Source organism: Vipera berus (assembly GCF_964194415.1).
Source record: "Vipera berus genome assembly, chromosome: 16".
Classification (NCBI taxonomy): Eukaryota; Metazoa; Chordata; class Lepidosauria; order Squamata; family Viperidae; genus Vipera; species Vipera berus.
The window spans coordinates 4,906,309-4,920,956 of record NC_138219.1 but is presented as its reverse complement, the minus strand read 5'-3'; the positions used below and the strand labels follow the sequence as shown (position 1 = coordinate 4,920,956).

Below are 14,648 nucleotides of genomic sequence, written 5' to 3'. Positions count from 1 at the left end.
TGATAATTTGTCTAGCCTTGGCTTATACTTTGTAAGTTTGAGAGTAACACATGCAGCACTCAGGTCGTCTGTTAAGTCTGTTTCTGATGTCAGATTCGATATAATTCAAAGCTGAAAACAGCGCGCTGGCTCCGGAGGCTTGTTTTGGCTAGGAAGGGGTTTGAGAAATGGCTTTTTCCTGCGAAAACCTAGCCAAAGAGCAAGGCGCGCATGCCATAGGTTCGCCACCAGTGATATAGGCGGTCCTTCAAATAGCCTGGTCCCAAGCGGCGTGGGGCTTTAATAGACTTGCCAGCGACAGCACTGTTACCCAGGGGAACATCCGATTTCCAGAAGCAATGCAGCCTTCAGGGGATGTACCTGGAAGCAGATTGGCAGCCAGTCCGGCTCCCACAATCGAGGTGGCACGCATGCAACTCTCTAGGCTTGTGCAAAACTGTTTGGGCTGCTGCGTTCTGAACCAACGGAAATTGCCATGTCTTCTTTACGGGCAAGCCCCATGTGGAATTATTGCTATTGTAAGAAAAAGAGGTTTTTGTTTTTGTTTTTTAAGCGTGCACTTGTGGGTGAGTGGGTGAGAGCTCCTTGACCGTTTGCTTTCCTTCTCGCCTCCAGTTGCTGGAGAACCAGATGGACGTGCGGGAGAAAGAAGTGGAAGGGCTGAAGGCTCAGGCGTTGGCCCTCAGCCAGGAGGATTCCAACACGGTGGAAGTGGATGGGAAGTTGCGGTCAGTGGAGGGAAAATTCACGGAGCTGAGGGCGCCGCTGAGGGACCGCTGCATGAAGCTGCTGGCCTCCAAAGAAGAGCACCAGTTCAACCGTGACCTGGAGGATGAAATTGTGAGTTGACCCGGAAGGGGAAGGGGAAGAAGGACCGATTCCCACGGTTTTTACAAAAAAGGAAGCATTTTTTTCCCCAAAGTCAAATATCTTTACGGAGGTCATTCACCAGCCGAAAAGAAAATAGTCTTCAAATTACTCAGAGCATCCAAAAATAAATCAGGAGCGATGCATAGAAAAATATGCTAAAAAGCTACGTTCTTATTGGTTAGGACTAACCTAAAATCTAGAACGATAAGAGTGCCTGACAAATCTGAGGAAGGTAGCTGACATTAAAAAAAAAGAAAAGACCAGTGAGTAAAACCATTCCTTACTCAAACACGTTCAACTGCTCTTGGTTATTCTTGGTCTAATTTTGTGCGCCACGACACAGGAGCTGGCAATGTTGCTGTACATGTTATTTCAGAATTAATATCAGAAAGTAAGAATTGTTTGCATTGCTGGTCATTATATCCTGTTTTACTAGCCAGGATATTGGGGCAATTAGAGCATTTCGGGATGCTATGTAAAACTTGACAGTACGAAAGAACGTGTTCAAAGGAAGCATTTTTTTTAAAAAAAGAAAAGAAAAATAGGGTGGGGTATATAACCTTGCAAGATAAGTAAGATTTTCCCCCCCTCCCCCAAAAAAGAGACCAATCAAAAGTGGGATTTTTTTCCCTACAGAATCACCTGGGGTTTTTTCTCACAGTTTTTACTTTTGTTCTCATCCTGCAGTTGTGGGTGAAGGAAAGGATGCCGATGGCCGTTTCCACTGATCATGGGAAAGATCTGCCCACCGTCCAGCTGCTGATTAAGAAGAATCAGGTTAGGACAATCTTTGAAAGGGAGTAAAGGTCATTACGATTCATTATGGTAGCAAAGGTTGTATTCAGAGAACGGACTTGCTTTAGTTCCGGAATTAACCAATTGTGGGAGTTTGTGCAACATATTGAATCCTTAAGTAACACCAGCTGCCTGCCATTAGTGCAGGTTCGAGTCCCACCAGGCTCAAGGTTGACTCAGCCTTCCATCCTTCCGAGGTAGGTCAAATGAGGACCCAGATTGTTGGGGGCAATTAAGCTGACTTTGTAATAATGCCGCTTGGGGGTGTGTGTGAAAGCCCTAATAAGCAGGCATATACATAGAATGAAGGCTACTGCTAAGCTTGTAAGCCGCCCTGAGTCTTCGGAGAAGGGCGGGATATAAATGGAATTAAAATAAAAATAAAAAAATCTTAAACTGATCGAAAGGACTGAGTTTGTGCAACTTAACACCCGTGGCAAAAAAAGGCCGTAACATCAGACAACAACTGACTTAACAACAGCCTTGCTTAGCAATGGAACTTGTGGTCCCAATTTTCCTGAGTTGAGGTTTATTAAATAAAGATAAATATTTTTTTTGTTGTTGGCTTTGGAAACCACATTTTTCTGGAGGCAAAGCTGTCAGAATGGCAGGGCTAAAGAAAATTTGAGTGGTGCCAAAATAAACTTGTTTGGACTTTCCTTCTTCTTCTGTCTTTCATTCTTCCATCTTTCCTTCCCTTTCCCCTCTGGGGTGAAGGGGGGAAAAAGAGCCTTGAACTTAATACTTGCAGAGCGCTTTAGAAAGTGACAGCCACTTGCAAGCAGGTGTAGGCTACAAGCTGCTCATCTCTGCATCAAATGACAGTGACTGATGGGTCTTTCTGGTAACCTTGCAAGAGTCAGGAGTCCAGGAAACTCCAATATATTTTGGTCAAGTAGAATTTCCCCTGAGTTTGAATCCATAACAGAAAAACGATGGGTGTATTTTTTATTTTTTTTATTTTTATTACCTTTCGAAAGAGAGATGAAAAACAAAAGCGAAAAAAGAAACTAGGTGGAGAAAAAGAAAAGGGGAAAAACAAAATTGGGGGTACAGTCAACAAAGGAAAAAGCTATGAAGGGAAATAACATCCAACTTTCTACGGTACACCTACTAAAGGTCAAGGTAAAGGTCCCCCCGCACAGGCGTGCTAGTCGTTTCCGACTCTAGGGGCCGGTGCTCGTCTCCGTTTCAAAGCCGAAGAGCCAGCGCTTGTCCGAGGACGTCTCCGTGGTCATGTGGCCGGCATGACTGGACGCCAAAGGCGCATGGAACGCTGTTACCTTCCCACCGTACTGGTCCCTATTTTTCTACTTGCATTTTTACGTGCTTTCGAACTGCTAGGTTGGCAGAAGCTGGGACGCGTAACGGGCGCTCACTCTGTTACACGGCACTCGGGATTCAACCTGCCAAACTACTACAAACATAAAATAACCTTTTGAATTCATTTAAATCGTCGGCCAAGTACGGGTAGTCCTCAACTTACAGCAGCTCGTTTAGTGGCTGTTCGAAATTACAACAGCAGTGAAAAAAAGTGACTTAAGACCATTTTTTCACATTTACGACTAGTGCAGCATCCCCCGGGTCACATTATCGAAATTCAGACGCTTGGCAACCGACTCATATTTACGACTGTTGCGCTGTCCCGGGGTCACATGATCCCCTTTTGCGCCCTTCTGACAAGCAAAGCGAAGCCAGATTCACTTAGCCACCGTGTTCCTAACAACTTCAGTGGTTCGCTTAACAAATGTGGCAAGGGGGTAAAATGGGGGCAAAATTCACTTAACAAATGTCTCGTTTAGGCTCCGTTGTGGTCGTAAGCCGACCACTTGTGCAAAACGCTTTTTCTGAAGACTGCTATTCAGTTAATTCTTTCTCCTGGACCGTCTCTTAGACTCTGCAGAAGGAGATCCAAGGTCATCAGCCGCGCATCAACGACATCCTGGGGAGGTGGCAGGGGCTGGCGTGCAGCGGCCTGGAGGCGGAGCTTCAGGGCCGGGTCGAGACGCTAGAGGAGATCTGGCGGGAGCTGCAAGACCAGGTGGCCCAGCGGCGTGGACGGCTGGAGAAAGCACAAATGGCCCAGCAGTTTTACTTTGACGCCGCCGAAGCCGAGGCCTGGATGGGCGAACAGGAGTTGCACATGATCTCGGAGGAGAAGGCAAAAGTAGGTCTGCAAACCTAGAACGGAGGGCTGCTTGGTTCAGTGACATAATGGGCAGGCTTTATTACGGTCCTAAGTCGAGGATTACCTACTGTGTTTCCCCCCCAAATAAAACCGGTTCTTATATTTATTTTTGGTCCAAAAGACCCATTAGGGCTTATTTGGGAGGGATATCTTACTTTTCCATGTACGGAAGGTGGGGCAGGGGGGGCGGAAGGTGTTTGGCAGCAGGCGCAGCCCGCCAGCCCCTTGGCCTGCACACGCTGGGTTGCGAAGTCCGTGCAGTGCAGGTGAGTGGCAGGAAGGTGCCTGCAATGGCTTACAGAGTTTCCCAGGGCAGACACTCGGCAGGCAGTGGCAGTGCTGGCGGAACGCGCCCTTCAGGTGAGGATAGCAGCGCCGACAGGCGGGGCAGCTGAAGGACCGGGCGGCCCCCGCCTTCCCTAACCCTGTGCGGCTTCAGCAGGTGTCTGGCAGGCAGAGGGAGGCGGCCTCAACAGCTTATAGGGCTTCCCAGGGCAGACGCTTCAGTGGCCCCCACCTGCCCATGCCCCTCTCCTCCCTTGCCTAAAGGGCGCATTCCGCCGCCACTGCCGCCACCTGCCCTGGGAAGCCCTAAGATTCTAAAAAAAATGGAACGGATAAAGGAATTAAGTTTGAGGAGAGCTGTCCTTAACTCTCTTAGTTGAGATCAGCCTCTGTCTCGTAATCGCTCAGTGGTAAGATTCATGTTTATCTTCCAAATCTAGATGATTGAAAGCTGGTTATGTCTTGGGAGAGGCACCGCTGTTGACCTTCGACCCGCAAAGTAGCACAGAAGATGTTTCAACAGAACTAGGTTAAACCAAATGTGCACAATTAAAACTAGGTTTGATGACGAGAAAAAAGCAATCTGCAAGTGTAGAGAAGGCTTGAGCATCAATGCTGATGTGGAATAGCTTTAATTCTGTTCTGGCAATTAAGGCCCTGGACTCCACTGTTTATTTTTCTGCACAAGCTTGTACATACGTCCCTCCTGCCTTCTAGGTATTTAAAAAAAAACAACCACTGTGGTTTTCTTTCCCTCAGGATGAGCTGATTGCTCAGGCCATGGTTAAGAAACACTTGGGAATGGAGCAGGCTCTGGAAGATTATGCTCAGACCATCCATCAACTCTCCGTGCAGAGCCGGGACATGGTGAATAATGGCCACCCTGAAAGGTAAGGCTTCTCTGCCTTTAGTTTTTCCATGTGGGTGGACAAAGCATCTTTTTTCGCCTAATGAAAAAACTAAAATCTTAAAAAACGCTCGTTGGGTTGTGACTGAAGGAAAGCTACCTGAGTATTAACTTCATTCATAAATAATGCCTCCTTCCCTTTTCCTTGACTTGCAGCGAGCGGATCAATCTTCGGCAAGGCCAAGTGGACAAGCTCTATGCCAGCCTGAAGGACCTCGCTGAAGAGCGCCGGGCCAAACTGCAGGAGCACCTCCGTCTCTGCCAGCTGAAGCGGGACGTGGATGACTTGGAGCAATGGATCTCTGAACGGGAAGTGGTGGCCGCCTCCCACGAGCTTGGGCAGGATTATGAACATGTTACGGTGAGCCTCACTCAGGCCTGTGACATCCGGAGTGGAAGGAAGAGACCCTTCAAATCTCATTCCGATGATTAAAAAAAAATTAAAAGTATGCCCCCAAACACCTTTCGCACCTGCAAAGTAGTAGCTTACTCTTACCTTAGGCCAGGCATGACAAACTGCCGGCCCACGGGCCGGATGCGTCAGGCCGAAACCGCGCCCACTCCGTTGCCGGCAATGGGGAAAAAGTCGCGATACGTCGCGTGATGTCACGTGAGTTTGACATGCCTGCCTTAGGCTATAGGATGACCGGCGGGTTCTGTACTGTCTATTCCAACTTTGGCCTATTCCGGTTCAGTGTTTCTCAACCTCGGTAACTTTAGGATGGGTGGAATTCAACTCCCAGAATTCCAACATGTTGAAGGCCACCCATCTTGAAGCTGAACAGGTTGAGAAACACAGCTCTGGATGCACAGGCTTCCAACTCCCAAACTTGTTTTCAGTGGCCAGATTTGTTATGGAATTCTGGGAGACAAAGTCCTTAAAAATTGAGGGCACAGGAGCTTCATATTATCCGCTTCTTTGTCCTTTAAATACAAGGGGTCCCACTGCCGTTTTTCCCTTCTCCTTTGCGCTGTTTCTACTCTGGATGGCTTTAATCACTGTGTCCTTTATATTACGCCCCGTCCTTTTTCTACAGATGCTGCGGGACAAGTTCCGGGAATTCTCACGTGACACCAGCACCATTGGTCAGGAGAGAGTGGACGGGGTCAACCGGCTGGCGGACGAGATGATCTCCACAGGCCATTCCGAGAACGCCACCATTGCGGAGTGGAAGGACAGCTTGAATGAGGCCTGGGCAGATCTCCTGGAACTCATTGACACGAGAAGCCAGATGTTGGCAGCTTCCTATGAGTTGCACCGTTTCTACCACGATGCCCGGGAGACTCTCAGCCAGGTCCAGAACAAAGAAAAGCAGCTTCCGGATGAAGCAGGGCGGGATCTCAACACGGCTGAAGCCATGCAGCGGATGCACACGGCCTTCGAGCATGACATTCAGGCGCTGAGCGCTCAGGTGCGTGTGGCGGGGATGAATGAGATTCGGAAATGGTCAAACTGAGTGGGGCAAAACAGCGTACAGGTGGTCCTTGACCTACAACTGATGGCTTAGTGACCATTCAGAGTTCCGACAAATCTACTTGTGACCAATTTTTCACACTTAACGGCTGTTGCGGCAGCATTTCCATGGCCATGTGGTCAACGTTCGGACACTTAGCAGGCGACTCATATTTTGTGCAGTGTCCCAGGGCCACGTGGTCACTTTTTGTGGCCTTCCGACAAGCCACGGGGAAGCCAGATTCACTTAACAACTGAACCATTGCAGTGATTTACTAACGTTAGCAACTGTGGCCAGAAAGGCCATTTTGTTGTTGTTGTTGTTGTTAGCTGGCAAAGTCGTGTCCGACCCATCGCGACCCCATGGACAATGTTTCTCCAGGCCTTCCTGTCCTCTACCAAGAGAGGCCATAAAATGGGTCAAAAGTTCACTTTTAAGAACTGTCTCAGCAACAAATTTGGGGCTTAATGAGCACTACCTATATAAGGCCCAGACATTTTTTCCCCAATTTGTAATAGTCTTAGGAACCATCCGTCTACATTGGGAAGGAACGTAGTACATGCCGAGTTGTGCATGGGAATTGAGCCTTGTCCCTTCTCCTCCCCCTTCCCCCCCTCCCCCCTGGTTATTCACAGGTAAAACAGGTGCAAGACGACGCAGCACGGTTGCAGAAAGCCTATGCCGGGGAAAAGGCTGATGACATTCGGAAGCACGAGCAGTCGGTGAGCGAGGCCTGGTCTGACCTACTCAGCCGCAGCAGCGACCGTCGCCAGCTCCTCGTGGACACCGTGGACAAATTCCGCTTTTTCGGCCTAGTGCGGGACCTTCTGCTGTGGATGGACGACATCAACTTTCAGATAGATGCGCAGGAGAAGCCCAGGTAGCGTAGTGTACTGTAAGAAAAATGTTTTAAGATTCCTGTACAGGCAGTCCTTGACTTACGACCACAGCTGGGACTAGAACTTCACCAGTTCTTAAGTGAGTCACCCGGTCTTTGAGCAAAGCTGACTTTCTGACTGACTTTGCTTGCCCTAAGCCAGCTGGGAACATTGCAAATGGCAGCTGCATGATCTTGGGACACTAGAAGTGTCATAAATCCATGCCAGCTGCCCAGCCCCCAAATTTTGTTCATGTGGCTGTCAGGATGCTGCAACGGTCGTAAGTGTGAGGAACGGTCATAAGTCCCTTTTTAGTCAAGGACTGCCTGTACTGATTTCAAGAAGAAATGTATAAAGAGAGGAGGATGTAGCAAGCTGAGAAGAGAAGCCCCTGTGTTACTTTTCTCCTGGAATTTAAATTAAGGTATCATCACCTTTTAAGGGACGCGGTGGCTCAGTGGGTTAGGACGCTGAGCTTGTTGATCAGAAGGTCGGCAGTTTGGCGGGTCGAATCCCGAGTGCCGCGTAACAGAGTGAGCGCCTGTTACTCGTCCCAGCTTCTGCCAACCTAGCAGTTCGAAAGCACGTAAAAATGCAAGTAGAAAAATAGGGACCACTACGGTGGGAAGGTAACAGCGTTCCGTGTGCCTTTGGCATCTAGTCATGCCAGCCACATGACCACGGAGACGTCCTCGGACAAGCGCTGGCTCTTCGGCTTTGAAACGGAGATGAGCACTGGCCCCTAGAGTCGGAAACGACTAGCACGCATGTGTGGGGGAACCTTTACCTTTTATCATCACCTTTTGCCCTGTCTGCAACTATTGTGGGTTTTCTTAACGCCTTCCATCACCACCTTCGCAAGGCTCCAAGTATGAAATATGCAGAAGTCGACCTTACGTCTTGGCGGTCCTGCTTTTCCTGCTGTCTTCTGCCCCTTTGCCAGAGCAGAGGCAGGTGATCAATTTGCCTTCATTTTGCACTTCGATACAGGGATGTGTCAGCTGCCGACCTGGTCATCAAGCACCACCAAGGGATCAAGGCTGAGATGGAGGCCCGGACCGACAGCTTCAACGCATGCATAGCGATGGGGGACGACTTGCTGGCGAAGGGGCACTATGCTTCTGCGAAGGTTTGCGGAGTGGCAAGTTGCGGAAGGCCGCTGTTGTTGCGAAGAGCTAGGGACTAATTTTGATTTCCTCCTTCCTATTAAGAAAAGTCTAGAAGCGTAGCGCTCATTGTGAGCTAACCTGTTTTGTTTTCCACTCTTGGTTGCTGAACAAAGTTTGAGTCTTCAAACAGCTTCAAAGCTTTTCCTGCTGTGAAAGTCTGAAGACTTTGTATTCCCAGAATCATATGCCAGTCGGTCAAGGTCAAGTCTTACAGTCTCTTTACCACGAAATCATGCCGCCCAAGTGTTAATAAAAGCTTTGGCGTTTGTCGCGCTGTTTGTTGGCAGCGTCTTCAAACAAAACCTGGAGTTGCTGTTGAAAAAATTGGCCACCCATTGGGGTATCTCAGCTGTCCTTATTAAGACTCTCCGGACAGCGTGTAAGAGAGTTAAGTGTTATCTTGCTAGGTGTGTACGCTTTTTATGTTACGCCTTTCAATCTTATGCTTTAGCTAAAGGATAAAAGTCCCTTTATTGTCTCTGAATCCAAAAGAACCAATAGCATGGGCTGGTCGCTGTCCTGACGCTTAGCCAAACAGTCAGGCACAGAAGCCTTTCTCTTTAACCCCATCAGACCCTAAAACAACCGCAGCCATTTGAATTTTCACAAGCTCACTTGGAGAAGTTGAGTATCAAACCTAAGTCCATCCAGAGAGAAAGCAAGTTTAATCTCTGGTAATCTCCAGGCATGACAAAACAAGAAAGGTCACACTCACCAAACTATGATTCAGCATCCTGGTTTCCCATAGTTACTAAGACGATGGCCCCTCGCTAACGTTCCTTAACAACAGGTGCTCAATGAGCCTGAATGTGCAGATCAGATGTATCTCTTTTGCTGAGGAGCCACTGATATTTTTTTCCTTCCTAAATTTGTGTAATGCCAACCAAAAGAGTTTCTTGTTTCTTACGATGGTGAGCTTCGCAGGTTAACAATAGGCAACTCAGGAGAACCCTTGGGGGTTGTCATGAAGCTCCCACCACTGGTATGAATGACATCTTCTGCTAAATATTTGGCCAGCTAAATTCCTTCCTTTTTTTTCTTTTTCTTCCCCACCTTTTTTGTGACTCAGATTGTGGAGAAGTTATCTCAGCTGCAGGAACGACGCAAGGAGATCAACGATAAATGGCGAGAGAAAATGGACTGGTTGCAAATAGGTATGGCGGGAGAAGGCAAAGGGAGGGCTTGGAAGGGGTTCGATGCGGTTTGGCGGGAGGCTGATGGCAGCGGGCAACATGACCATGACATAAATGGACTGACTTACGCAATAGAACAGTGTCCTGAGTGACAGTTGGCGTTGAAAAAGTGACTTACGGCCATTTTCCCAGTTGCAATGTATGGCAGTGAAAGTTGGACCATAAGAAAGGCTGATTGCAAAAGAATTGAGGCCTTTGAACTCTGGTGCTGGAGAAGACTCCTGCGAGTCCCTTGGACTGCAAGGCGATCAAACCGGTCAGTCCTAGAGGAGATCAACCCTGACTGCTCTTTAGAAGGCCAGATCCTGAAGTGGAAACTCAAATCCTTTGGCCACCTAATGAGAAGGAAGGACTCACTGGAGAAGAGCCTCATGCTGGGAAAGATGGAGGGCAAGAGAAGAAGGGGACGACAGAGAATGAGGTGGCTGGATGGAGTCCCTGAAGCAGTAGGCGTGAGCTTAAATGGACTCCAGAAGATGGCAGAGGACAGGAAAGCCTGGAGGAACATTGTCCATAGGGTCGCGATGGGTCGGACACGACTTCGCAACTAACAACAACAACGGCCATTTTTCACACTTAGGATCGTTGCAGCATCCCCTGATCAAAATTCAGACTCTCGGCAACTGACTCATGTTTATGATGGTTGCAGTGTCCCGGGGTCATGGGGATCCCCCTTTTGCAACAAGCAAAGTCAATGGGGCAGCCAGATTCACTAAAACAACCGTATTATTAACAACGGCAGTGTTCACTTAACAATTGTGGGCAAGAAAGGTTGTAAAACGGGGCAAAACTCACGTAACAAATGTCTCACCACTTAGCAACAGAAAATTTTGAGCTTAGTTGTGGATTACTTGTAGGCGTGAGCAATAAATCTTCTTGACTGCAGTTTAATGTTCTACCCTGATACTTTGCACGTGACGCTTACTGGTTTTAATGGCATTTGAAAAGGAATCCTAATCCAACATGCTCCTCAGACGTTAACATCTGCTTTGTTAAAGGTTCAGGAAAGGTGGCTACTTTGGGGGTTGAATCTAGTCCAAGATCCAGAAAACTGAATCTTGGCTGAATCCTCTCTCTCTCTTGCTCCCCCCCTTGCAGTTTTGGAAGTGCTGATGTTTGGGCGGGATGCCAGCATGGCAGAAGCTTGGCTTGCCAGCCAGGAGCCAATTGTGCGCTCCACTGAACTGGGTGACAATGTGGACGAAGTTGAAAACCTGATCAAGCGACACGAGGGCTTTCAGAAATCGGTAGCCGCCTGGGAGGAACGTTTCCTGGCACTGGAGAAGCTCACCACGGTTCGTAAAGAAGAAGCACCTGGCTTAGTTCGTGATGCGAATCCAGCCATTGAGGTTTATAGACCTTGGGTTTAAGGCAGGGGTGTCCTGCCTTGGCAACATTAAGGCTTGTGGATTTCAGCTCCCAAAATTCCCCAGCCAGCATAGTTGAAGTCTAGTATAGCTGAGTTGAAGTCCATAGGTCTTAAAGTTGCCAAGGTCGCACACCCCTGGAGTATAGCTTTGCACTGTTGTATGGAACAGGTTGATTACTGATAGTCCTCGCTTAGTAACCATTCAAAGTTATCATGGATCCTCCAGAAAGGTACTTGTGACCCAGATTCAAAGTTCCAATGAATGCTCCCTCTTCTTTTTTTAGTCTCCTTTCATAGCGCTGAATTCCGGTGGGGTGACGAATTCCATAAGTTGTTGTGTTTTTTTTCCTCCTCCACCTCCCCCAGCTGGAAGAGAAAGAACATCTTCGGCATGAGCAGGAAGAAGAGAGGCAGAGGACGTCTCCGACGCCGACCCCATTGGAACCCACCGTCATGATACCGCAGACACAGAATATGGACGGGCATCATCAACCCAGCAACACTCAGACCAATGGGTAAGAGCTGAGACCTTGGCCAACGGGGCAAGAATGCAGCCGCAAAATTGGCAAGGGGACGGGCTGAAGCAAGAGACGGCTAAATCTTGAGAATTATGATTACAACACCAGTTTGCTGTCCCAAGTTAGTATAACGGCAGTCCTTCCTAAAATTAAACATTGAACAGGCAGCCTTCCGTTTATGAGCACGTGGGAAGAATGTTTCCATCGCTAAGCACCTCAGTTATTAAATGAACCTTGCCTGATTTTACATTTCTTTTTGCCTTGGTTGGTAAGCAAATCGCTGCCGCTGTTCAGTAAGTCATGTAGCTTTTCAGCAGTTCTGGTCTCTTCCCTTGACTTTCTTAGAAGGTCATAAAATGATGATCAGAGGTCGCTGGGATGTTGCAATCCATCATAAATACAGGCCGGTGGCGAATTGCCCAAAGGCACGCTGCAACCATTGGGAGTGCAATTGTAAGTCACTGGTTTTCCGTGCTTTTGTAACTCATCGCTAAGGTGAATAATTAAGGTTTAAGGTTTATTAAATTTATATGCCGCCCTTCTCCCTGAGGACTCAGGGCGGCTCACAACAATAAAAAGTTAAAAGATATAAATACAAAAATTAAAAGAGAATTAAACAATATAAGAAATAAGAACAATTTAAACCAATAAAACAACCAAATTTAAAAACTATGATCAGTCCAGGCCCGCTTGTTGGAATAACCAGGTCTTTAGGTCACGGCAGAAGGACCGAAGGTCAGGGGCCATCCGCAGCTCCAGGGGCAGTTCGTTCCAGAGGGTCAGCGCGGCCACAGAGAAGGCTCTCCCCCTGGGGGTCGCCAGCCGGCATTGCCTGGCCGACGGCACCCTGAGGAGGCCGACTCTGTGGGAGCGAACCGGGCGATTGTTGTCCAGCACTACCTTCATGCCAATCCCTTTGCTACTCTGAAATTCTCTGCACTACATGGCCCATCTTTCTCTTCCCCAGGAGCCCTGGAGAGCGAGGCTTAGCTCTGGAGCTGCCATCCCAAAATGGGCTCGACCCGGATTCTGAATCCCCCCAGGTAACGGAGAGGCGGGGGGAGTGATGACAAGGCTGGGTAGGAAACTGGAAAAGGGCTGATTCGCTCCCAGGATGTGAGGCGGTGTCTTTGAACCCACAGGATGGCAAAATCCAGCCAAGAGAGATGGATGTGTGTGTGTGATTATAATTGCTAGTTTTAACAGCTGAGCATTGCATGAATCCACACAAGCATTTGGGGCTTGCTTAATGCAATGAATGAACCTAACTGCAGAAGTCCTCTGTCATTTCATTGTAACCCAGTTACTGAAAAAGTGGTTAAATGCAGGTAGGCTCCTGCTTTCTTGCTTTTTGTTTTTGTAAATTATTATTATTATTTTTTTTAAATGTTCCAAAGTGCAAAGCACCTTCCGTCGGGGACCCAGTTAGCATTCCCAGAAAATAAAGAGTGCTGCCCTTACCTGCTTCGAGCAGGTGGTCGAACCGTGATGCTAACCAAACCCCAACTGTTATCAGATTTCAGAATCGCCAGCTACAGTCAATGGGTCACAGCTGGATTCGGTATCCAAGGGCAAAGAGCCCAGCCCCCCCGCCTCACCTAAGCTCAGCTCCAAGCCGGCTGCTCTCAGCACGGATCCCGCTCAGTCGGTCACGCTGCCCCCACGAATGCCAGACGACTCCGCCTCAGAGCAGATGGGAGGAGTACTATATCGGAAGCAGGAAATGGAGTCCCATGGCAAAAAGGCAGCTAACAGGTAACATACGTGTGCCGATCCGAACGTAGAAGCTAGCTGTGGAAGGACGTGGCAGGAGGGGTTAGAATATCCCATAATTCTGCCTAAGCTGCAGATTCCAGAGGACGGGTACCTCCTAACCTTCAGGACGTGGCGTGATGGAGACTGAGAAGCCACCACATTGGGAAGCTAACGATGGCCTTCCCAGGTCTGGAGGAGTGTGTGGGCTTCAGCTCCCAGAATTCTTAGCCAAGAGGGATCTTGCTGAGAATTCTGGGAGCTGATATCCCTGCTTCTTGTAAATAGCTGGGATGGAGGAGGCGCCCTGCAGCACCACTGGGTCCTCCAAGAACTTCCAGGTAGCCCTGCGAAGTAATAAACTAATGGGAACATATGAGAAGTGCGCCAGCATAAAGAGGATGATAGGTTTACAACAAGAAACAAAAAATGGCAGAGATGGCCAAATGACAAACCCAAGATGAAACAATAGACAACCTAAGTTAAAAAGGAGGCTTCAGTCATCCCTGTCTGGGTAAAGAGCCAGTCTCCAGGCCTCTTTGAAATTGTGTGTGTGTGTGTGTGTGTGTGTGTGTGTGTGTGTGTGTGTTACTCAGGAAGGGTCTCATTCCATACAACAGAGAAGATGCACTTTCAGGATCCCGTTAGGTCAGAGTTTCTCAAAATCATGGCAATTTCAAGGTGTGAGGACTTCAACTCCCAGAATTCCCCAGCCAGCGCGCCTTCAGATGGGTGGGAATCCTGGGGGCTGAAGTCCACACATCTGGAAGTTGCTAAAGTTGAGAAACACCGCAACAGATGGCATTATTAACCGAAGGAACCCCCAAATGTGCCAGCTCTGCCAGATTGAACCAGCCAGGCAGCGACTCTGGAGAGCGAGCATTCGAACGGGGAGGACAAACGGAAAACGCTTCTTTTGCTCTTCCTTCTTTGCCTGGCTTCCCCAGATCTTGGCAGACCATCTATTGTGTGGTGCAGAAGAACAGCTTTGGATTCTACAAAGACAGCAAACACGCCGGCAACAACATTCCCTACCACGGGGAAGCGCCCGTCAGCTTGCAGGGCGCGCAGTGCAACGTGGCTCTGGACTACAAGAAGCGCAAGCACGTCTTTAAACTTGGGTGAGCTTTCCTGCCTTTGGCCAAGTAGCATCGGCTGCATTATCATCGTCATCATCATCATCATCATTATTTTACACTTTTTAATTTTTTTAAGGGATTAAGACATTCCTCCGCTGACACCAGTTGATTTCTTGTTTGCTTCTTCTTCT

General features: G+C 48.4%; 1 protein-coding gene across 1 annotated transcript in view; it reads left to right on the top strand.

Moving 5' to 3' along the window:
• SPTBN2 (spectrin beta, non-erythrocytic 2) overlaps nt 1-14,648 on the top strand; it is a 65,379-nt gene that overhangs the window by 47,600 nt on the left and 3,131 nt on the right. Inside the window, exons 20-33 of the mRNA XM_081340983.1 lie at nt 616-840; nt 1,558-1,647; nt 3,560-3,832; nt 4,898-5,028; nt 5,202-5,406; nt 6,083-6,457; nt 7,135-7,379; nt 8,368-8,506; nt 9,616-9,700; nt 10,838-11,034; nt 11,475-11,623; nt 12,594-12,669; nt 13,143-13,381; nt 14,326-14,499. Of these exons, the coding sequence (XP_081197109.1) occupies nt 616-840; nt 1,558-1,647; nt 3,560-3,832; nt 4,898-5,028; nt 5,202-5,406; nt 6,083-6,457; nt 7,135-7,379; nt 8,368-8,506; nt 9,616-9,700; nt 10,838-11,034; nt 11,475-11,623; nt 12,594-12,669; nt 13,143-13,381; nt 14,326-14,499 (2,603 nt within the window). The remainder of the gene's footprint in view (nt 1-615; nt 841-1,557; nt 1,648-3,559; nt 3,833-4,897; nt 5,029-5,201; nt 5,407-6,082; nt 6,458-7,134; nt 7,380-8,367; nt 8,507-9,615; nt 9,701-10,837; nt 11,035-11,474; nt 11,624-12,593; nt 12,670-13,142; nt 13,382-14,325; nt 14,500-14,648) is intronic.